Source organism: Sphaeroforma arctica (genome assembly GCF_001186125.1).
Source record: "Sphaeroforma arctica JP610 unplaced genomic scaffold supercont1.95, whole genome shotgun sequence".
Taxonomy (NCBI): domain Eukaryota; class Ichthyosporea; order Ichthyophonida; genus Sphaeroforma; species Sphaeroforma arctica.
Window position 1 is genome coordinate 28,693 of NW_014040463.1, and position 24,112 is coordinate 52,804.

At 41.7% G+C, this 24,112-nt stretch overlaps 3 protein-coding genes across 3 annotated transcripts in view; 1 reads left to right on the top strand and 2 right to left on the bottom strand.

Moving 5' to 3' along the window:
* Window positions 1–766: 766 nt before the first annotated feature.
* On the bottom strand, window positions 767–11,134 carry SARC_02165 (hypothetical protein). Its single transcript, XM_014304071.1, has 15 exons — window positions 10,509–11,134; window positions 8,831–8,893; window positions 8,455–8,521; window positions 7,553–7,662; window positions 7,038–7,238; window positions 6,276–6,400; window positions 5,501–5,626; window positions 5,323–5,383; window positions 4,534–4,719; window positions 4,257–4,340; window positions 3,448–3,549; window positions 2,705–2,854; window positions 2,258–2,355; window positions 1,056–1,572; window positions 767–1,027 (listed from the first exon to the last, which is right to left on the bottom strand). The coding sequence occupies exons 1-14, from the start codon at window positions 10,819–10,821 to the stop codon at window positions 1,438–1,440; spliced, it is 1,821 nt and encodes a 606-aa protein (XP_014159546.1). The 5' UTR covers window positions 10,822–11,134; the 3' UTR covers window positions 767–1,027; window positions 1,056–1,437.
* Window positions 11,135–11,471: 337 nt separating this feature from the next.
* On the top strand, window positions 11,472–17,905 carry SARC_02166 (hypothetical protein). Its single transcript, XM_014304072.1, has 9 exons — window positions 11,472–11,852; window positions 12,416–12,483; window positions 13,393–13,584; window positions 14,093–14,221; window positions 14,502–14,692; window positions 15,086–15,131; window positions 15,386–15,559; window positions 16,131–16,389; window positions 16,757–17,905. Exons 1-9 carry the CDS (start codon window positions 11,612–11,614, stop codon window positions 16,897–16,899), a joined length of 1,443 nt encoding a protein of 480 aa, XP_014159547.1. The 5' UTR covers window positions 11,472–11,611; the 3' UTR covers window positions 16,900–17,905.
* Window positions 17,906–17,970: 65 nt separating this feature from the next.
* The window catches only part of SARC_02167 (hypothetical protein), a 6,948-nt gene continuing 806 nt past the window's right edge, over window positions 17,971–24,112 (bottom strand). The window contains exons 2-9 of the mRNA XM_014304073.1: window positions 23,561–23,643; window positions 22,574–22,697; window positions 21,991–22,067; window positions 20,974–21,101; window positions 20,135–20,241; window positions 19,308–19,418; window positions 18,579–18,854; window positions 17,971–18,338 (exon numbers count right to left, since the gene is read on the bottom strand). Of these exons, the coding sequence (XP_014159548.1) occupies window positions 18,121–18,338; window positions 18,579–18,854; window positions 19,308–19,418; window positions 20,135–20,241; window positions 20,974–21,101; window positions 21,991–22,067; window positions 22,574–22,697; window positions 23,561–23,643 (1,124 nt within the window). The 3' untranslated portion in view covers window positions 17,971–18,120. The remainder of the gene's footprint in view (window positions 18,339–18,578; window positions 18,855–19,307; window positions 19,419–20,134; window positions 20,242–20,973; window positions 21,102–21,990; window positions 22,068–22,573; window positions 22,698–23,560; window positions 23,644–24,112) is intronic.

Here is a 24,112-nt window from a genome sequence, read left to right on the forward strand (position 1 = left end):
ACATACTCTCACTTTCTTAAATGTTCCGTCAGAGATGTGTTGATCAACTGCCAATAATGCTGTTAACTGGCGTTTGTTGATAATTGATTTCGATTACCCCATCGGATAACCATTTCTCAACTTGTTCTTTAACTATAGCTTCGTGTCTCCAAGAAACATAGTTTCTTGAAGGGCATTTGAGCATAGTAAAGTCTACCTTGGTTAAGTCAAGGCTGACATATCCGTCGTTAAAACGGAATTTTGCCCAATCTGTGATCTTTATCTTCTTATTTACTTGAATCAGATCCATGATTTTGTCCGCAAAGTCAGGTATTAATGCCTTGACTGTGTCTGACGGGGGCTGATATGGTTTCAGACAGTTATCGCCTGATTGATCCTTTAATGGAACTATGTTATTTGGTAAACCAGTTACGGATATACCTAAAATAAGTAAATCACGCATTCCGACTATTAAGTCGTACTTCTGTGACATCTTAACTATCACAGCTTGGGTAGTGATATTTCTATCATTGGCCAGGGAGATTTTAACATCTGTGGCCACGAAATCGATAATAGCAAATCAAAAGAATTTGAGTGTTTCAGTTGTGATCATCGTTATAGCGGTCAATGTTTCAATGTCAACATTTTTTCAATGGCGGGCGAATTACTACCCGCCAAAATTTGGGACAATTTTAGCAGAACGACTGTCATCTGAGTACCTGTCAAATGCACCTTTCATATAAGAAAGGATACTACATAGATATATAAGTTACAACTTTAATGTTAACTCGAGGCTTAATGAAAGTTGCAACTCATAATAACGTATTGAGCTTAGCCGGGCGGGGCGGGTCGGGGGCCCCGGGCCGCCCTTGAGAATCACCGATACTTTAAAATAAATAAATCGGAGTGTATCGGTGAATTTTACCGATACCATCGGTCTGAATCACCGATAATCGGAGTGTATCCGTCAATTGTACCATATCATCGTCCTGAATCACCGATACCATTATTTTAAAATCGGAGTGTATCGGGTCAATTTTACCGATACCTGATAAACACCGATACTTTACCGATACCTGATAAACACCGATACTCTACCGATACTCGAAATTCGGCAACAAAATCGGTATTTGGGCCAAAATTTTAACCCCGAATCGATACCCCGATACTTTCTATTAGCGAAAAATATCGATATCCCGATACCCGTTACTGGGTATCGGTCCCGATTTATATCGATTTTCCGATACTGTCCGATACCGATACTTACCGATAGCCAAACGCTAATGTGATGAGCCGGGATACAGATACAACACATTGGTTATGCCATAGTTGTGATTGGTATGATATGTCCAGAGTCCAACCTCGAAAGTACATAAACGCCGAATGTGGTCATGATAGTCAGTAAAACAACATCTTGCATCATTATCTCTGCCGGAAGATTTTCTACCCGCAACAACCTCATTCCAAATCAACATTCCTGACCCAAACGGCAAGCATATTCGACCCCGTAACACCACACACATACTTCTCCGACGGAGAAATGGCTATGCACCGCAGAGGCATTCTTAGACCCGGATTGTCGTATTGCAATACCTAACACGAGTATAGGAAAGGAACAAATTAGAAACCGCCTACCACAGGGGACTCAAAGTGTTGCATCATATTTTGGTAAATATGTGCAAATTTTCACGTTATGAACGTATACTGGGTCATGTGTCATGGTTTCAGAAACATAATACACCAAACCATTTCTCAATTTTACGAGAACATGTTTTATCTTGTTTAAACAATCACAGGTCACAAGATTTAACGGTGTTTGATTGGAGTACACAAGGAAGGGCAAATGAACGATCGGGAAAAAACGAATCTGTAATTGATCTGAACCCTCCCCCCCCATAAAAAGTTTTCTTTAGACCCCATCTTACCAGACAGTACTGCGTGAAATGTAGTCACCCATGCCATTCGAGGCTGCCGCGAACGCAACACATCACGTTCCGTACATCTTTATACGGACAACGCATTATTCACTTTAGGCGCATTGTAAAGGTTAGACAATACTATGTATGTTCATTAAATATACACCTACACCTGACGTACAACTACTTGTTTTACCCATCTGTCAATATACATATACTATATTCAAACATAGATTTCCTAAGTGTTTACAAACGTTGTGAATGTACGCAGTTGTAGTGGGCACAGTTTAAATCTACTCAACTAACAAATAACTTGTGCATAGCCAAAAAGAAACGGGTGATACTAGTGTGATACTACATACTTGGCAAGGAGGTATCGCAAGGTAAGGACGCAGTTTGCTGGCCATGTCGTAGATTTTGAGCTTGCCATCCATATCGCCAGAAATCAAGGTTGATCCATCTTACGTAAGCAGTTTGAAAATGTAGAATGACACAGGCCAAGTAATAGCGGTATAAATACTAGGTAAGTCAATAGAACAATACATAAGAAATGTTCTCATTAGAAACTTCGATTCCTGCAATCACATCAGTCATCTCTGCAATCTTGCAGTTGAACGAGTGCCTATTAACTGTTGCATTGTACATATTCAAGAGAACCAAGCCCTGATGGCGAATACCACCTCGAAGAGTAGCACGCACATGAGAGTACTAAATAATGGGTAAAGCACGAAGAGACAAACATAGCTACATGGTCGCACACAAATCTGCACGTCCACTGTAAGCTCAAAAGCACACTGCGCACAGCTTACCATCAGTCACGGCGGCTTTGTAGAAAAATTTGTGCGATAGCGAGTGGTTAAGTATGCCATGAATGTGATCTCGTTTCTTGACCGCACGTGCATCGGTGGCTACCACATGGTCCCACAGCACAATGCGACCATCATGTGCACTCTTAGAGGCTGTTGACAAGGAGTAGGAGAATGAATTAAACATCGTCATTGTATTTGTACTGTACGAATGTATGAAGATGTGTGCGTGCATGAATTGAATATAGTTTTTATTGTAATTATTTCAGCAGGTTGAAAACCATCATGTGGGTTTATGATAGAGCTAAAAGAGTAGACAAAAATATATTTGACGAATGCGGTTTAGGAGTTCGTAAAACTGGCAAAATCAGAGGACATTGGCGATCTGCAGTCAGACAACTCTTCTACCTTCCGTATGAAATAATCAACAATTGACAAAGAGCTAGTAACATATCACAAGCGAGAAGATGAAATAGTGGGGCACCTCTATTGCCGGTTCGACACTATTTTATGCTTTGTGAAAAACTCATTTGTGAAGTACTGTATACGACGGGATTTAGTAGATCCGAGTACGAAGAGAACCACCGTTAAGGCCGCACAACTGCACACAGACCAGACTTATATATATATATACATACACACACACACACACACACACACACACACACAATATATATATATATATATATATATATATATTTACAACAGTATATATGAGAATTAACGCTCATACCGGCGTAACGTACCTACGTGGTTGTTCTTGACGTACAGAATCTGATCAATCGGACATGCTCTGTGCACCGAATCCTCAGCGTAGAGATACACCTCACTCGACGAAAAGCGATCATCTGCATACACGAAATATACGAGAAAAACGAAAAGTGTCAAAGTGCGGTGGCCGTGTGTGCACGTGTTTATAACACAGAACAACGGTTGATAGCGTGAGAACATTTATATGCGCGGCTATTGATGAGACACGACAGATGTGTTCAATTACACCCCCAGTAAATCTAGCTCAAAATAAACCAAGGGAGACATAGTTGTTGCAAGTGGAGATAAAGGTCAATTCCAAGACCGAATAGACGAGATCACGTTTGGTCCATAGTAGCATTCTTGTCAAGTATTAGGCATCTAGTATAAGTATGACAATCATACATATATACTTCAAAGTGCAACACACACAACCATTATAGATAAAATCAAACGCGCTTCGAGGAATCACGAACACGATCTCAACACGAACTCGTGTCACAAAATGGTAAGCACACTGGAGAAAGCAAAATGTACATCACATAAGCTAGGCACTGTGCAGAGTTACACACTACAGCAAACCATTCCATTCACAAACCAAAAGAGCACATATGAATGCAAGGTGTCACCCTTGTTACTATGAGCAGTCAAGCACGCACATAACAAAGCAGCGAATCCAGACTGCAAGCCTTTCAAGGCGTATAACACCCAAGTACCAATCGTTACGCACACATCCAAAACAAACATCATTCATCAAGTGTGCATAAACTTCAACTTCACCTGTTTTCACGAAGGATAGACATACCTGAATCACTGGGGGATAATTTGCTGCGCTTGGCCGGCCTGCCTCCCTGATCGTTGTCGTCTATACGCCACTTAGCGAGATACCCTAAGATTTATAATCAACATGAGATAAGACATTGGATACGATCACAGGATGGATAGAAACTCTTAAGGCCAATTGGACAAATATACAGCTATGTGTATGTATAGTTACTCGCAGCCAGATGAACCGAAATACCATATTCTGCGAGTCTCATAAACGATCGGTTATATACACACACAGATACTCATCAACATACCTTCATCCCCGCCAACAATGATAAAGGTAGAGGTCTGACTCATGCGCTCAAACGGCGGCATACAGACAGTGTATACTTTTTGCGGCAGCATTATACGACACAACCGCACAGACTCCATTGCTTCGCTCTCGCCCGGAATCGCAGGGGCACCAATTTGCCACAGATCGATCTGGTTCTCCCCTCCAACTAGGTATGTGCGTGAAAAGAAATAGTTGGCGGCAAAGAAATCAGAATTCATTCTTTTGGGAGGAGAGTTTGGCGCATCGACGAGGTTATAAAGGAACTTAGTGTTACTTATTCGCTGCTATGGCCAGACAAAGTTGAACTCACAATTCACACACACACACACACACACACACATATATATATATATGTATATATACATACATACATACATACATACATACATACACACACACACACACACACATATATATATATCCATATTGTATGTAAGGGCCATAGGGAAGGGCGGCGAATAGCACGCGTCCAATGTGCCAGTAAACGAACACTCTACACATCAGAGAGCTCCGGGCGGAACAAGGGGCGGAACAAGCACAGATGGATTTTGGGCTATCATAGAACTAACCGATACTTGCAAAAGTTAGGACATAGATAAATCTTAAACTCACTTGCGTGTATATCTATGTGCCAAGCTACCACAAAGGGAGCATTTTGAGCACTATATAATACTACAGGATAGGAAAACGCTATATCAGAGATTGCCAACACACGGTATAAAAGTGTCGCAACGTGTGTAGCGGGCAACAAAGTCATGTGTATTTGTACCTATTAACCAGTTCTTCTTGTCGGGATGTGCTTCTAGACAGACGACCTTTTCCCCATTGCCCTGTGAAATCGTGGCAGAAAAAAGGGAAATTAAACTATAATACATAATTTATTTCGAAAGGTTAGAACGATAAATCAGCTTGTACATTTCACGAAAGTAACAAAGTACTTAACATACAGTGAGAAGATCGAAGGCCTTGCGCGTCCACGGATCGACTAGGCGCACGTTGCCTGACTTTCCAGCTACCGCTAACACATGCAAGCCCGCACTACTCTTGTAACCAAGATTAGCACTTCTTCCATCCTGATATGTTGAATGGGAGTTTTTTGGGAACGAAATTCGGTAAATTTGGGTCAGAAGTCGAGTTATAGGGGGAACATTTAGGTGGCGTGGGCTTTGTGCGCACAAAGGATGCTGTATTAGGGTATGACTAGTAGACTCTGTTCAGAAATCCTAACATCAAAATGAGAGCAACAAAACTAGGAACAATTTACGTAGATATGTGCGTGATAGTTGAAGTGTGACCTCATACAAAATGTATAGAACATGTTTAGGACACATCCGCAGGTCTAAGAATGCTCGCAAAAGCCTCGTACGGCCTCGCACAATTGTACCACAGAAATTCATGATCCATTCGATGACTCATTTGCGCCACTGAATTTTGTGTACAAAATGATATTCGCCCTTCTACAACCTATAATACACTCTATAATTCCTATTCATAAAATATGTTATTGAGGGTCTTATGAGCAGTGATTCATGATACCGCTATTATCATCCTGCGGCTCAATCATTTGCCACATAATGTCTAATGAATCTTTTTTAGCGCTCGATGCTGTGAGTTGAGTCAACGATTTGCAAAATGATGCACAAAGATGGCTAGATCTAGTAAACAAAATTTTATTTATACTTTAAATGTATATGAATACATATCTGCATACATAATACCTACCTGAAGCCAAGTGAGAGCGGTCAATTGGTCGCCGACATCTGACAGCTTGAACAGCACTGAGATTGTAGCAATGTTTGTCACGCACAGTGTATGACCCCCACAACTGGCTACCACATTGTCCGCAACTGAGCACAAAAGGGATACAATAATTAGAATCCCAAGTGTTGCAGACAGAGAAAGAATCAACATAGCTAGCTTGGACCAGGTTCTGGTAAAAACTAAGAATGTGGTGCAAAGTGATCACAGCAATGTTCATGACTGTAAGTTTGGTACGATTGAAGTTGGGGCTAGTCCGAGGCATGGCTGCATCGGTTATATACACATATGGTAATACTACATGTTCTATAGTATAGGTTTAAACATACGCATATCACTACACACATATATGAATTCTGTTGAATCAGGATACAACAAGCGGCTGTACTCATGCTTACAGATACATTCGTAGTGTAGCGTGCGTATGTGGATCTTGGATGATGAGACTCTTCGCGGGAAATGAACGCAGAACGATATTTTGAATCCATTTAAGTGCATGCTTGTGCTATAAAATATCACCCTGATTGTCAATCAGTTAAGATTCGATTATTATCATTGCTTTCACATTTTGTTCATTTTGCAAGCTACAAATTGTGATGCCGTGCACATTCACACATACACCAGCGATGCGCTTAAGGAACCAGTAAGAGACAAATCAAACACCAATACATACATACTCATGGAAGCAGACAGACACGCATCTCCCCCCCCCTACACACTACTTACTTCGTTGATCCTCCACATGAGGATGGAAGGCACACGCCCACACCTCTGTACCATCGTCCCGTTCTTTGTTCTTGCCCTTGGGATCCGAATGAATGCGTAAGAGCGCCTCCATCTTCAGACCGTGTTTGAAAGAGTCGATGGCCAAAGGGGTGGCACTTGCGGCGCGTGACTTGACCTCTGCGAGGCGACGTTTCTCATCATCTGTGCCAGGAAGATATTCGATAGGCGTTTAGTCATTTCCTGGCTTCTGTGGTAACAACATAATTACGGGTGCTCGTATTGCGAAATGGTGCTAATGCGATGAACTCGAAGCACACATACTCGATCGAAAATGTGCGGAAACAGTGCGCCGAAGGATTGTTCAACAGGGACACGCACCAAACCAAAAGAAGACCTACTAGTTACCGATAAATATCACGAGAATAGAATGCACCAAGACGATGATCTCAAGAATACATACTTGATATAAAGCCACACGATACTGCGTGCAAGATGGCCACTTCAAACAGACATACTTGAGACAAAGACACAGTACGGACACAGCCAGTCGGCCTCGGGAATGGCATCCAGCACCACATCGCCACACCAGATGTGGTAGAAATCATCGCAACCATCGCACATCAGGCTGTGGCAGAAAAGGGGATACATGTAAAAAAGAATATATATCCAAAAGATAATACGATTGTAAAAGGGTGAGGGAAACAGGCTAAAGTATATTGAAAATAAATATTCAGGAGTGCGCTAAGGGATGTGCAGTAGTGGAAGGAGGACACGCGCACACATATGTGAAATATTTGTAAGTGGAAGGAAAGCATAGGTGTACCAATGTGCGAGGATATGGGTGAGAGTGTGCAGGACGTATGAGAATGTGTCCATAATATGCGATAAAGCTGGCATGTACCTACCTGGTGAGCATTTCTATGGAGTGTTGGACATCATGTTCAAAGTGTGAGTGTACATGCACGTGCGAATGAGAATGACGACATAGGGATGCAGTCATCTCTGAGCATATGCGGGTGTCGTGGAAAAAACATGCATTGGCTCTCGGAATGACCGTCATTAAGTCAGCATGCATATGTCTGAGAGCTGAGAGCGGCAGATTATCACAATACAAATAAGCACCCTGGGCGTAGATAGCAGGCAAAGATCACTAGATCGTGGAACTTCGTAGTGACGTGGCGTGTTCTGTCGTGCAGTCCTATAGAGTACAAAGTACCACATGGCAAACCAACAAGATTCTTATATTCATTCAAATCAATCAGAGGTGTCCACACAGACAGTTTCATATCGCTTACATGTGGAAATGATGTCGCACTGAACAATGGCAACGCAAACGCAGCAAACTAACAAGGATTATAATGGAGCAGTATTAAAAGTCTACATGATATAATCCATCCATGGCGTTCTACTGACATACATTTTATCGTCTGGAGAATCCAGTCCGCACACTACACACGATCCGTTGTCTGTCCGCTGTTCATAACCTATTAATGGTGACAAATGGAGTCCTGTACCTTAGCTTTGAGATCACAACAATTGTGACTTACTGATGACAGCTTAATTTGTGGGTAGAATTTGTTGCGCACAAGAAATGCGAGCTAAGTAAGGTCCACTAAAGCACGGGAAAGGTGTGATACCATACGCAGATTGTCTGCTGTAACTATTGTATGACAGTTGTATACCGTGTCGGCACAACATATATATTGACAGGAGAAAATATAGTGTGAATATGGGAGCATGAGTTTCATATAATTCGAAAATTAAGTATGCATTGGAGAACATCAATCACTCACCATTGAAGTTTTCAATGGTTGGATTGTACTTCTTGGCGTCCTTTTTGATCACACTCGCCAGTTCTGAAAAAGATTGAGACGAATATACAGAGATGTCAGTTATGTGCAATGCAAATTCATACTAAATAAAAGTTCCCAGTTCGGTATAGGTCCGTGTTTGTGCAGAAGCTACAACTCCGCTGTGTGTCCATATCCAAGCTAAAGAATGCGCAAGTCTTATGCACAGCAGTTTACAGACACTCGATATGAACTGAGCGTCCATCGGACTCGCAAACCTGCATGAAACAGAGTGCAGAGATGGAAGGTGTGTGGCAGCGAGTGAATATTGAGATGCGCACGTGTCCAAGTTGATTTGTGCGGGAATGCACATGCTATGATATCATGTGGAGAAATCAGTGAGAACTGAAACAGCCATGATTTGTGGGATATATGAATAGATATAGCCATGTGTTCTGGGATACACATTTAGTGCAGAAGTTTTAGGGTTTCCGATATACATGGTTGGTACCCTTAAGCTATTGAACCCAGCTGATTTGCGTGCAATTTGCTAAACGCATCTGAATACATACACGGGAAGACACAACGTGCAACAACTGCATGCCAGAGAGACACATGGGATGTTCATTTTCCGACTGCATAGTCTATGTGGGAATACCTGAGTGATTCAAAATGCCTAGGTGATCCGAATGGTATCCCGCATGATGTCTTCAATTATACAATATAGAATATGGGTCGTGCGTGCTGTGGTCTAAAACTATGCGCGAGCACAATAGATATGTGTAGGTATGTGTGCTGACAACTTTGTGACACGAAAGGTTGGACCGAGGAGCCCATTGCAATCAATTACAGGATAGTTACATCATCATTGCGTGGAAATGGTTTCATGCCACTTAAAAGGACAGTGCTTGATTTTGATACCGAAAAATATCAGTAGGAGGCGCGCACATATGTCAATTTCGTATTGACTGCAATGTGTGATAGAGGCTTGCTCACATTACTGAATTGCTAGATACCAAAACACATCGCCCATTCCGGGTAGAAAAATGTACTCCCAGATGCCACCGGCGGTCAAGAGACATAGCCATGCTCACAAAAAAGAATTGTGCAATAGCTCCAAGAATTGGGCTATACTAAACCTGGGCGAGAGGCAGCACTAACTTTGAGAACAAAGCATCCTTGTTGCTGCTTCCTGCACCATTGACCATACCAACTTTTATAAGCGTTCCAACTGATCGAATTGTTCTGCTATATGTCCACGATCACATGAAACCCTCAAGAATACTTTACCATAATGGACACTCATTGAACATACACACACTCACACACTCACACAGACACAGAGAGACACAGACACAGACACAGTCACAGACAGACACATACTAATATATATATATATATATATATATATATATATACTATACATATACTAACACACACACACACACACACACACACACACACACACACACACACACACACATATATATATATATATATATATATATATATATATATATATATATAGATATATATATAGATATATATGACAACCGCAAAATTGCGCATGTACGTGCATAAATGTTTTCAAATCGAATACGCTAGTAATGTCCGTGCAATTGAGTATAAGACCCAGTTGGAATGTCCTCGCGCGTCTCAATTATGTAACCTGGAAACTTACTTGGATTGCCCAGGATAATCAGAGTGGTGAGTGCCGGGAAGTTCTCTAAATGTAATGCCTCCAGCGAAGGGATGATATTATTCGATACATCCAGATACGTCAGGTTTTCGGCTTTGAAGTCTAGCTCAGTGAGCTTATTGTGAGAGAGATCCAATCGTGTTAACTTAGGCATGGTAGCCATGATCTTCGCATCAATGGTTATGAGCTTTTCTCCTTCTAAGTTGAGACTCTTGACACAGTCTACGTGCTTTCTCGCAGCTTTGTGCAGTATAAGCTGCTCCGTGAGTACTGTAGTTTCTCCATCTTGCGACATTGTGTGTAGCGAAATCAGACCGTTCTGAGAGGGTCTTCTCCGTGAACTAATATGAACTGTAAGTGTTGCTTGTGTCTGCGGTTGGCTCAAAAACGTAAGGCTTAGACGACGCTATATATCAGATATACTAATAAAAGCCAAAGAGTACTTTCTGTTTCGTATAAATGGTAGCAGTTAATCCTATGGCTATTTGTACCAGACGAGACACATTTATACCCGCGGTTAGGTTAGATAGAGTCACACAGTATATATCTAAATAGATAGACTGACTTCTGTGTCCCTGATTTATTTATATATTTTATTTACTATCGTGTGCTACATAAACGCATTTTTACTATCGTGTGCGGGATCTTTTATTTCGATATTTGCTGTGGCTGTGAGAACTCCTGAAAAGTGAATGGAATTCCTCCATCACGACGTACAAAAGCGCGCCAAAATCGAGTTGACTTGTGGACTGGTACTGGGTCCAGGGTACCCCGGCCCAGCGGTATGTATTTCGTTTTTATAGACTGAAAATCAGAATTATTTCATTTTAGTGGTAAGAGTTGGTTTAAGGCGGGCCTTTTGCTGTGTAGAATGTATAGGATATTGTACCGGGATAGATACAAATAAATAAACAGCTCATTGCACTAGGTTCACACTATAGCTACGTACGATTCCAGACCAAAGAATCAACTTCGGGTGTAGTAAACCAATAATTGATACAATATTGACATTCTCATACGTTGATCTGCTGTAGTAGAACACTACCGACCACACAAAGCCAGCATTGAAACATATAACAATCAGCATGTCCTCTACAGACCCAGTCACAATTGGAGGCAACACAGCTTCTGAAGTAGAGAAGACTGAAAAAAATACAGCTACAGAAATAAAGGACTCGAATAACAATGGCGCAGTCGTTGATTCAACCGAAAGTACCGAAGAGAAGGTTGAGATGAACAAAACACAGAGCGATGATACGAAGCCGGTCGGCGTAGCTGAGACGGACGATATAGGCAAAGGAAAGGCGGAAGATCAAACAGCCGAAGGTGTGGTGTGCATGGTGTATTCTTTTGGTCCTGAAATCTCACACTTGATTCTTCTCGTACTTGCGACGAATTACTCGTTTTCTACGTGTTGTGTTTTTTTAAAAGATCAATTGGACCCGACTGTATTGGCCTCCTATGCATGATAGTAGCTAGTAGGTCGAAGATTATTTCAAGTTACGTACTATGGGATCTGGATTCTAGTCATATCAACTGAGAACATGTGTACTGCGTACATTTTTCTGTAGACTTAAAAAAGGATAGCACATTCACGCTGTCTGCTTAGATTAAGTGAGTGCAGGCTTTGGCACTGCGAAAAATGGTCGGTTGTCTCAGCAGGTGTACGCGAATATATACCCTTTCAATTATTTCAGTAGTATATACTTGTCAACTGTTTTACCTCTTGAAATATTAATGGATGAGAGCCCAACTAGCTTTCGCATCAGATGGACACGCTATTTTCCGTTACCCCCCCCCCCCCCCCCTCCGGGGGGGGATAGTTGTCAAAACATTGCTGCGATAGGGATATTCTATTCTGATGTTATTTTTCTCTATTGCATCAAAAGTGGAGGAGGAACCCAAGAAACAGTACACTAAAGAAGACCTGCCCAAGGCAGATCATATCAGGCGTGAGGTATGCTAGCTTCATAGTGCAATGAACCTCACTCGTCTGTTGATGTGTGTTATAAATGTGTGTGTTACGCAACGCATGGTAGTAGTTGCGATTTGACAGTTTTGACAGGAGGACCGGCGGTAGCATGTTGATACAGATTCTCGCAACATTGCCGTATGTGATGACGATATACTTTACAGCTTTAATTTGTACATGTACACACAAGCGTTGTCAGAATACATGTGGCTAGTAATCTGGATATCGCATACGTAATCTCTGGAATTCTTTATGTGCACAGGGCTGCTTGAGAAGTCTAAAATTGTATGCCATATGCTCAGAACGAGATCCTCCTGATTAATATGCACATCCACTTGTCCGTATTTACCGTGCAAGTCCGCGTAATTGTTGGCACATATATACTGACTATCATGAAACAGACCTGTAGCTACCCGCTCTAGCACCTTACATGATAGCTTCTGTCCTAAGGCGCAATATTCCTATTACTGAGTCATACCCGTGTCACCTAGCTTGCCTACATCAGGTCAGGGCTGGGTGCAGAAACTGTCAAGTACTGTAAGACAGTGTATACCGTGGCGCACATGTTGCTATATGTTATGCAGTGTTTTGGAGCCATTCGTTTGTAGTTTTGCGTACTGTGTTTTTCCGACAAACCTGGAATGCGTGTTAGAAATTCGTCTTGTCTTTTCGGCACAACTTGCAGTCGTGCATAGAATGAAATGATCGAATTGTATATCACGGCGGAATCGCACAGAACTGCGATCTAAATGAACTGCGCTACAGGTTTGATTGTATCGAACTAAATCAACATCTTCTGCTTGTATAATCATAAATAATTCACTCCCGAACCCCTCACGATTTAGAGAAATCTTCTGACATGAAAGCATGTGACGTTTCCTGTCTTTAATACAGGCCAAGCTTCTGTACACCAACAGGGACTACAGTAAAGCCGTTGAAAAGTACGTAGAAGTGCTGGAGGTATACACGAGTGTGTACGGTGAACTAGGTGCCGAGTGCGGAGAGTTGTTCCTCTGGTATGGCGACAGTCTTCTGCAAGTGTTAAGAGAGAATCTGCAATTGATCGACGATTCTGAAGAGTTCGAGGTGTGTTCATAAGTGTGTGCATGTGATATTAGGGTGTATGCGTGGGACTATATCCGTATCGTCAATACATCTCTTGCTCATCAAGTATAAGTCTAGTGTGAGCTGGGTATAGGCAGCGCTTAATCGTGTAGCTGCATTTAGGGGGCGTCCTTAGAAGTTTCTCCTGCATACATATCATGTATTTCGACAACTGAAAGTCCTTGGACCAAAGTATAGGCTGATGTGTACAACCGCTTTCAAGCCCACGCATGGACATGCCATATCTCACTAGAACTTTATTCGCGGACCTGAATGAGCTCGTCAAGGTTTTCTTTGATGTTTTTTGCTTGCCCAAATATCCTCCATACTTAAACATACGGTAATCTCCAGTACAAGTGAATCAGGTCTGCAGCTCCAGCTTTTGGCCTCGCATCTCTTTCGGTGCTCTACAGGCCAATCACGCGGTTTAATACTTCCTATTGGACTGCTGATATGCTATTTTGCTTTGTAATCATCATTTTATGCGTAGGATTGCTGGAATGTGCTTGAGGTAGCACGTGTCATATTCGAACGCGATGCGCCCAAGTCCAGTATGTTGGCGATGACTCATCGCAAACTGGGGAATCTAAATAACGACGTCTGTGAAGAATATGAGAAGGTAGGTACACGTAGCCTATTAATTCGTGTACTTTACCAGACAGTCGAAGGTGTCCGGGATAGCCAGAATATATATATATATATATATATATATATATATATAAATATAAATATATATATATACATATACATCAACATATACATTATATATATATATATATATATATATATATATATATATATATATATATATATATATATATATATATATCTACATATATATATATACTAGTATCGTAAACCGGTTTGATGCTCAATTCTGATTTACTATGTACATACAGGCAATCGAGGATTACAAAAAAGCCATAGCGCTGTACGAAGCCCTCCCTGAAAAGGACGATAGAGCCGTTGCTGAACTACACTTTTTCACGGGACTATCTCATAGCAACCTGAAGGCCTTTGCCGAGGCACGGGCGTCCTACCAAAAAGCAGCCAAAATCCTCAAGCGGTGCCTTGACTCCTGCGTTCCCACGTATGTTATCATACCCTTGCCCACTCACGTAGAGTATCTACTATTGACGTACCAATTTATACTCATACTATAAACGCAGGTGTTTTTACCCCTGTCTTCTCAAGTATGTTATCACTCCCAATTCGCTCACTTTAGTATTCATACTCCTGCTTATGGCTTTCGTTATAATACCCCTGCCTTCTCACGTAGAGTAATATACGGTGATAGCCTGTGTATGGTGATTTCGAGTGTTCGATGATATTGCCTAAGTTTATATTGTTTTTTGGCCGCAGGGTGCGTTTGTGGGGCCAGTAGTTTTCATGTCACTAACTTGCGCAAGCATATGTTTTCAGACCTGCCGTGTCTAGGATCTGTAATTTAATTTCGATTTTGTTTACTGAAAATTGAATACAGCGAGACCAAAGAATTGCAGGAAATCATTGACGACTTGAATCTGAAGGTAAGTCTAGTTTCTTTATCGCTTACCTATTGACATTTGCACTATTGAAACTTAGGACGTGGCTCAAAAATGGGTTAAATTGCTTCTCACAAATCTGTAACAAAGTGAACTTTATCGCTATGATAGTATCACAACCGCAAATTTTGATATGCAAGTCGTGTGGGAAACACCTGCCATTCTCATTGAATCAAGTCACAAGAACAAAACATACCAAAAGGTACATTATTAATTCAATATGATCCATTGCACCACAGATTGAGGATACATATAGCATGGAAAAGGAGCACGCAGAGAAAGAAAAGATCGAACAGGCGGACAATGTTGTTCTGAAAAAAGCATTCCAGGACGCCATGCAAGCCGGTAATGTAACTTTACCTGGGGCCTCCATAGGCCCTTCCTCAAGCGGCGAAGGCTCGTCCTCGACTCAAGTATGTTGTTTTTACGTATGGTTCCGATATTCTCAATACAAGCATATAGGTGTGTATATCTGGAATGTTTGTATACAAGTACAAACCCAATTGTCTTTTCTGGCCTATCAAGAATTGTATCGGATTTTTCAATACCGTGTATCATCGCGCACTGGATTTTAATATCGGAAACATTAGTTTAGTACATTGGTATTGGGAATTTCTGCTAGTTCTCGTTGGTATGCATGTTCGAGCGACCTGCATGTCGTCTTCATGAAACTGAAAACGTTGCGAAGCACGCTGACATCGCATACAATCACCGATTACCACCAGTAGCGAAATATGCATACTATCACCGATTACCTACTCGAACAGCTATTGTACGGGATAAGAGTATTACCATGAATGGCCTACAGTATCAGCTTATGTCCGGAAAATGAACACTGCCACCGATTACCTACAGTAGCAGCTATTGTACGGACTGAGCATGCCATGGTCAAACTGGTTATCCGACTTTCCGACTGAAAAGCGATACCCTCAGCAAATATCCCCCCCTCTAATCTTCCCACGCATACACACACTCCCACTTCAGGAGCCCTCCCGAGCCACGGTACTAGCACCCATCCTGACCACAGATACACCCACAGCGCCCATAGTTGATCTCACTAAGCTTGTAAGGAGAGCCAAAGCAACTTCCATATCCCAGCGCAAGGACGACAATATGAGCATGATTGCCAACGCTAACTCGAGTGCCGGCGGTAGTCTGGTCGATGGGTTTGGCGATGGTTTCGCACACACAGGACCTGTGATTGATCTGAGTAGCTTTGTTAAGCGAAAGAAACCTGTTGCAGGTGCGTGTTACTGTGCGAACCTACAATTGAATGCGTCTATGCGTGTCGTATGTGTGTTGTATGTGTTTTTGTTCAGAAATTGTATCAATTTAGGCGGGAGAAGTAGGCGAGTGTCGCTAATTGGACCCGTATTGTATATACATCTGTGTGTGTGCAGGGCTTGTATCTAATATGGGTGTGGGTAAGAATTCAGAACTTGCAACTGGTATAGGCGCGGGCATATCATGAGCTTCATATGATCGGCCATCTCCCGTATGGAAGTGGATATATATTCACAAGTAATCATGGATGTATATGCTTGATTCACTTTCCCTCTGATCGACTATATACTCACTTTCACAATCTCATCTGATACCCACCCATATAGATATCAACAGTCTAGTGAAACGTAAGACACCAACGGGTGAGACCCCAACGGGTGAGAACAACAGTTCCGCGGGTAACTCGCCCAAGAAACCTAAGACAGATGTCCCAGAGACTGTGGCCCCTGGCGCAGGCGTCGATTTATAACTATTAATGTATGTTGCGTAGCATTCCCCTGTACGGAGGTTGCATTCTCTAAGACGTATAGTAGGTCCTAATTATTGGTTGAACTGAGCAGTCTGGTTCTCAGCTGTGAGATCGCATACGCTTACACGGTGGGCACTAAGGGTTGCCTATGTCATGTAGGTAGAGGTCACTTGCCTTGTCATGTGGCAGTCTATCAAGCAATTCAGCAAGTACAGGCTATCGCAGTTTAAGTAAAGCAATCGGGTAGTTTCCCATGCTTAGGGGAAACACAAATATGGAATATGTGTGGAAGTAGGCATCAACGCGCTCTTTATAGTTTATGGAAGTAGATGGCTGAGTGTGTGCGGAATGGGCTTGGTGTACATGGCGTAAACGTTCTGGCATCGTCAGTTGCATAGAGCGGGAAACGAGTTCGGCGGAATGCGCGCATGTGCTGGTGCGCAATTCACAGACGTTTGGGCGGGAGACGCGGCCAGGGCGCAAATTTCCCGCAGATGATATGCACAGAAGTAGTAGACAATTATCGAGAAGTAGTGGGAATGTTTTACTTACCAAGAGATGTGGGAGAATTACACCTTGTGTGGAGGTAGGCATCACCAACCCTTTGTTGTTGTCAGCTGCTATAGAGAGCATCGGCATGAGCTATGCAACGTACAGGGAAAGTCGATCTTCATGTACGGAAGCAAATTGGATTTGCATGCGATAGTACATAGCTCCTTATCATATACCACAGATATGGGGAACATTCAACCGCTTGTGCGTACAACAGTAGTCCAGGGCGCATAGAATGTGTAGGTATGCTTCACTGAGAGTAGTCTCTAGTACAGCGAGGAAATGCAAGCATGTATAGCCCAGCAACCATTGCCTTCGGCATGAGGATGACATAATTAAAGTTGAAGTTCATAGGCAGAAACAGCTTATGCCGCAGTGTAATTGTTTTGTTGGAAACAATGATCTTCGATATCGACGTTCGGTCAATGAAGGAAAATAGCAGACATAAGATGAAAAAGTAGACTCTTATAGATAATTACAGTTTGAGAAGTATCAGATACAAAATACATATTTCAAAGATTTCGGCACCTGAACACCATCCCACACTATTGTGCTCGATGATAGTTTGTGAATCTTTATTTACACATAAATATGCCGGGAGAATTTTACACCTACACGTCATCTCACTCTCCCATACTCGAAAGCCGACTTGTACTATGTATCCCAGCTTCACATCATATTCTCCAGGGCGGTCACCCTCTCGCCCAGTTTGATCCGCGCCTTGCGTTCCTTATGGTACAAGCGCTTGAGTTCAAGTATCTCCTTTTGCAGCTGGAAGCCATCGGGTTCTCTGCCCTCGTCGGAGTCGTCGTCTGAGCTCGAGTCCATGTGGATCATACTCTTGGATCTAGATTTGACCGAGCCTTCCCTGCTCACACCTTTCTTACCTACACTCGAGCGAAGGGGTGTGCACAGGGCGAAGACAGGGAGTGAGTACGATGCTAGTCGGATGTGGCACACACAAATGGCTCAAAGTGCAAAAAGGACGATAATGTGTACAGAATACATCCAAATATCTCGGAGACACAAGCTTAAATGATCATATATCTACTATGCATCACATAGATATAAACACATACATATATGGCCTGATATCGTAACTGTAGAACATCGGCCACAGTCCTTACCTGAATTACCCTCGGGAGGCGCTGGCCGGCCCTTATTGAGCGACGGCAACGGCTCCTCTTTCTGTGGCAAGGAACTGCTGAAGGTCTGCTTGATGCTTCCCTTCTGGCTCTGTTCTCGGTCGTGCACCGAAGTTCGGGATGACTGACTGGGGGAGCGATCTATAGCATTTTGGGGAGAGGCCGCGTCGGCTCTGTGCACACCCACAGCCGCCATGCTGCTGTGGTCGTGCGGTTCTTCGTGGGCGTGTTGACTGTGACGCTTGTGATCGTCACCGGCTGTGACATTAATGTATGTAAGTGTCAGCTAAAAATAGATGGTGGTTATTACTATTAGCGATGGAGAATTGGCATGGGTGGTATGCTCAGCAAAGTTGAGGAATAAAAGTAATCGAGTCGGAGTAGAAGGGTTACCCCCTGTACCGTCAAGGAACGTCCAGTGTATAGTGCAAAAGTGCGCAACACAGCTCTCAAACGAACCACAATAGATGGCGACTTATATCGAGTCTGTGCAAGCAAGCATTCACATGTGTGCTGGAGTGGTCGAACAATGAGCTTTCGCCGCACTTCTACCACACGACACCATCTCTCTAAACCGTACAATATTAAGTTACCTGTCGTAACAATATCTTATCTAGCACGGCTACCTTAACTAAACAATGTCTTATATCCAGATATACCTATCAACACGAGAAAATGCCGCATGCGCAAACACCACATCATTCAACCCACCTCCGCTGTTCTGTCCCTTAGCAGCGTTCTTAGCTAGCAAATCCTTCTTCCATTTAGGTACATTATCGCCGGCGCTTGCTATCGCAGCCTCTGGCATGGCCCTCATAGGTGCTACAGAGGCAAACGACATACGAGTATAGAACCTATGAGACATACGTACATACAAGGGTGAGGCATACCCGAGTACAATGATCGAGACATATGTACGTACAAAGGGTAAGGCATTCGTGCACACATAATTAAACTACATGTGTAATAACGTGTCCAGAGGAACGTGGGCCAGCACAGTTGAAGGGTACCAGGTGGCATACGCTCGTGAATGCTAGTAGGAAACATAAGCGCATGCATGCCGTGGGTATACAGACATATACATGATGTGTGTCAATTCAGGTGCAAAGAATAGAAGAAATCTCGGTAAGTCAACAGGGCATGTTATATTCAACAACCAGAAGCTAGGTAAGGCAAAGTAGGATCGAGATGCAACTTATGTTATACTAAAACAATACGAAGGAATGTAGGTTGAACTTGATATTGAAATCTCCGGCATACTCGCAAAAGTCGGACATACCCTGCTGGTGGGATAAGAAAGCAAAATATACGTATATGCAAACCAATGAACATACACACGTACACGGAGCCTAAAAACACACATGTATGAAGCTATGATAGCACATGCATGCAAACATATACCAACACAGATACAGGGCCATACAAGCAGATGTATGTAAATGATACATACACACATAAATATTAATACAAAGACTTGGAACCGTACAATAACATACATTTATGGATCTAAACACACACACAGATGCACACTAGCCTACATGGTTGTGGTTCAGGTTCAGGCTCGGGTTGTGCGGGCTCTTGTGGGAGATCCTCAACGAAATTCGACGGCAACCATCCGACTACACCGTTCAGCTTGCCTTGCCACCTGTGTGTGTAGATCAAGAATGAGTGTGGTACGTATAGCATATTACAGAAGCACTATTTCACGATAGTGAACGCATGTGATACTGTGTATATATGGTTTTTTATAGCCAGCATTGTCGCCTGTGTGTGTGGGATAATGAATTAGTGTGATATGACTGTGCTTGTAGTCTGACATGGAAAGCCTTGTTACAAAATTGTGCGTGTAAAGCAATATGTGGACCGATGTGTATATCACCTGCATGATAGATCCAAGTACATTTTCAACAACCAACCAGTTTGTGCGATTAAAATTTTGTAAACTATGAACATCCGCAGGGTATTGGTGCCCAGTAATAAACGATTTGATATTAGATTCGACCATACATATACACAGAGCGAAAGGCTGTGGTAACATAAAGGTAGGTATACATATATACATAAACATACACACACACACACACACACACACACATATATATATATATATATATATGTGTGTGTGACCAGTACGAAAGAATTTCATATAACACGCATCTGCACAGTGTTATTTTTTTGGGGGTACGTTGCATATATATATATATATATATATATATATAACATACATATACATATACATATGTATATATACACCCACCCACCACACACACACACACATATATATATATATATATATAATACGGCTACAAATCAACCCATACCCTGTCCTGTATATGTGCATCCCTGTTTCATAACACATACATTGCGCAAATCTTACCAATCTGGGTGGTCTTCTGAAACAACTTCGATAACATCGCCCTCTTGGAAGCTGAGTTCATCCGGTTGTGTCCGTTCGTAGAAGTGGTGCGCTCGGACCATTTTCGCGCCCCTCGCACCACCAGTCAACTGCGTGGTTCAGTTCAGAGAGTGTATTAAGTACAAATACAAACGTATTAAGTATACATGAAGGCAATGTAAAAGATAGAAGTATCTACGCAGGGAAGCCATATATATATATAATACATACATACATACACACACCACCACACCAACACCCATATTATATATATATATATATAAAGGGTATATATATCTGAAGTGGTGGTTTTAATATGATATAGTCTTAGCGCAGGCGAGTGTGATATTTCGTTTCCTTAATAAGTTGCTCAATCTTCAGGTGGATCAATCATAATCGAAATAGATTAACCAACACAAAATATTTACGCTAATAAATACACACATACACTTTATGAGTAGGACGCCTGAATGTTTAGATGTATCGATCCATCGTCGAATACAACTAACAACCGTGAGATTGCTGCGGCACATAGGGTAAATATGTTTATATTTACGTATTGATTCGTGATCAAGGGTGGACGAATGTTCACCATATTATATTAAATTGATTTGTGCACATACGAGAACACTTGCACAGGACTAGAGGTGTTTCTTGATCTGTATATGTGTTTATGACTATATATACATACATACATATATATATACATATATACATAGATAGATATATATATATATATATATATATATATATATATATATATATATTAATACGGCACACCACGAATATACATAGACAGGGAAAGGCTTGTCGCTTACTACTTGTGCATATCCTGGATGTAATACCCTAATAACCTCCATTCATTTCTGACTAGTCGATGAGTAAGAGAAGCACTCAAAGAAGATATTCACCATTGTCAGTATGTATATTTGCACGTACGTCTATGCGGATATGTACGTGTGCTTAATATGATCACATTTACAATACTACAGCACTCACCGACGGGGGTAGTTTGTCGCCTATAACCACCTGCATGTCCCGGAACTCCACATCTTCTGGCTCTTCCTGTTGTTGTACTGTGTGAAAAAATGTGTAGATTAGCGTCTGATGAGTTAATAAACACGCACACACACATATATATATATATAAATATGTATGTATGTGTATATTTGTAAGTGAGTGAGGAGTGAGTGAGAGAGTGTGTATATGCATGTGTATGTATTTGTATATGAATACAGATATAGATATAGATACATATTTATATACATACATATCCATGTCTGTAAATATACAAATGAAGCAAGACTGTTGCCACGCATTTACAAACGTGACAGTTGGTTGTATATAGCCACGTGCCTATACTACAACAACAACAGTGGGAGATAGCCACTATTTCATATTGGTGTGTCGTAAGTAGTTAACCACATGTACATGAACATGCGTATATAGGTTAAAAAGATTGCAACACACGAATGCGAAGACGGGAACTCATGAACCCGATATGTATACGCGCAAATATTAATATTGATATTTACATATGAAGGCGAATATATATATATATATATACATATATAATGTGTACCAAGTTGTTTAGTATCGGCCACCTCTTCGACCTCTACGAAATTAGATGGGAACAGACCCTTCTCTGTCCTGCCCGGCAGCAGGATACCTTCCATCCATCCATCGTACACGAAGTCATTGGTGATCTGCAGTTTATGAGGTATATGTATTTCGTTAATCATGAATGTTTATTTTATAACTTATCTGTAAACGATTCATTTACTATTTATTTGTTGATGTTTAATTCATTGATTCTTTCTGAAATTTATCGCGTTGCTATGGAATATGGGGTGTGTGTGGTGTAGTTTTTGGCGTAGTACAACAAATATGTATGATGTATTAGTTGGTGCTCTGTGTTGGTATTGAAAACTTATGATGCATATTGCACATAAAAACTAAGGTGTGCTATAGAAACTCGTGATATCGAGCACTTAAACTATAGTACATTTCACGTCGTATCACTAGATAAATTTACTTCGTATTTCATCTGAGAAAATGCTAGCAGGGGCGCTTGGATGAACCGAAACGAACAGCATAATACGAACAAAGCAGTGGGTATTGTGTGTAATTGAGTTGGTAGACAGATGCAGGGGACTGTGCGTGCGGAGATAATAGGTGTAAAGTGTAAACATATATATGATTTTCCTTCTACCTTAGTATTGCCCAGTAGTCTTCCCTATCTAAAGGCAAGAGGGCAAATGCGAGACATAACTCCTATTATCTGACAACGCATGGATGCAATATAAGTATATACCAAGCAGCAGAACAACCCTAAAACCCAACGTGACCTTGCGCCCAACTGCAGACACACAGTGCAGCGGTGTCCCGTATTTGACCACGTGCCAGCCTGCTGGGCCCATGTGCAAATACTCACACCCTACACATATGACATGCGTACAGAAGGTCACGAACACTGAAACCTGAACCTATACACTCACGCAGTATAGTACACTAACACAAACAACACAGTCTAAAAAACCCACAACAACACTGTCTAAACCACACATACCTCTATCATATCGCCCGCCTTGAAGGCGATCTCGTCATTGTTCTCCTTGTCATACTCGTACAGAGCGCGTGCCACTTTCACCACTAGTATACAGGGTTGACAAAGGAGAGGAGGTGTATGTATTAGAGACAAATACTGTTCACGAGCATGAACGCAAACTAATTTGAAACATACTCAGGTGAAGTGAATTAGGGGTAAGTGAGTCGGGGCCCGAGCAGGTTATAAAATACAGAGTGTATATTGCAGATCTATGCAGTCTGAAGATATACTCAACATGCTAAGTTATAGTCTCGCTCTCAAAGATATGTGTCATTTCTAGCAATCCTGAGCGTGTAGGTAATGGACAAATCGTCATCTATTAAACTACATGTAGCCAGTGTATGCCACGAAAGATAGTGCGTCAAACACTGTGTAAACAAATGGGAGTACACGCACAATACACTCAGAGATATCCATTGAAAGATCGTAATACATACATATATATACATGTATATATGTGTGTGTGTGCGTGTGTGTATACATACATACAGCAACATATACATATGCATATGC

What these genes read in the sequence shown, in the direction of transcription:
- SARC_02165 (XM_014304071.1), bottom strand. Translation starts at nt 10,821, where the DNA reads ATGTCGCAAGATGGAGAAACTACAGTACTCACGGAGCAGCTTATACTG. An exon ending in GATTATCCTGGGCAATCCAA is followed by an intron (nt 8,894 to 10,508) that starts GTAAGTTTCCAG and finishes AATCTTTTTCAG; the next exon opens with AACTGGCGAGTGTGATCAAA. An exon ending in GTACTGTGTCTTTGTCTCAA is followed by an intron (nt 7,239 to 7,552) that starts GTATGTCTGTTT and finishes TTCCTGGCACAG; the next exon opens with ATGATGAGAAACGTCGCCTC.
- SARC_02166 (XM_014304072.1), top strand. Translation starts at nt 11,612, where the DNA reads ATGTCCTCTACAGACCCAGTCACAATTGGAGGCAACACAGCTTCTGAA. An exon ending in GGAAGATCAAACAGCCGAAG is followed by an intron (nt 11,853 to 12,415) that starts GTGTGGTGTGCA and finishes TTGCATCAAAAG; the next exon opens with TGGAGGAGGAACCCAAGAAA. An exon ending in TTGACGACTTGAATCTGAAG is followed by an intron (nt 15,132 to 15,385) that starts GTAAGTCTAGTT and finishes ATTGCACCACAG; the next exon opens with ATTGAGGATACATATAGCAT.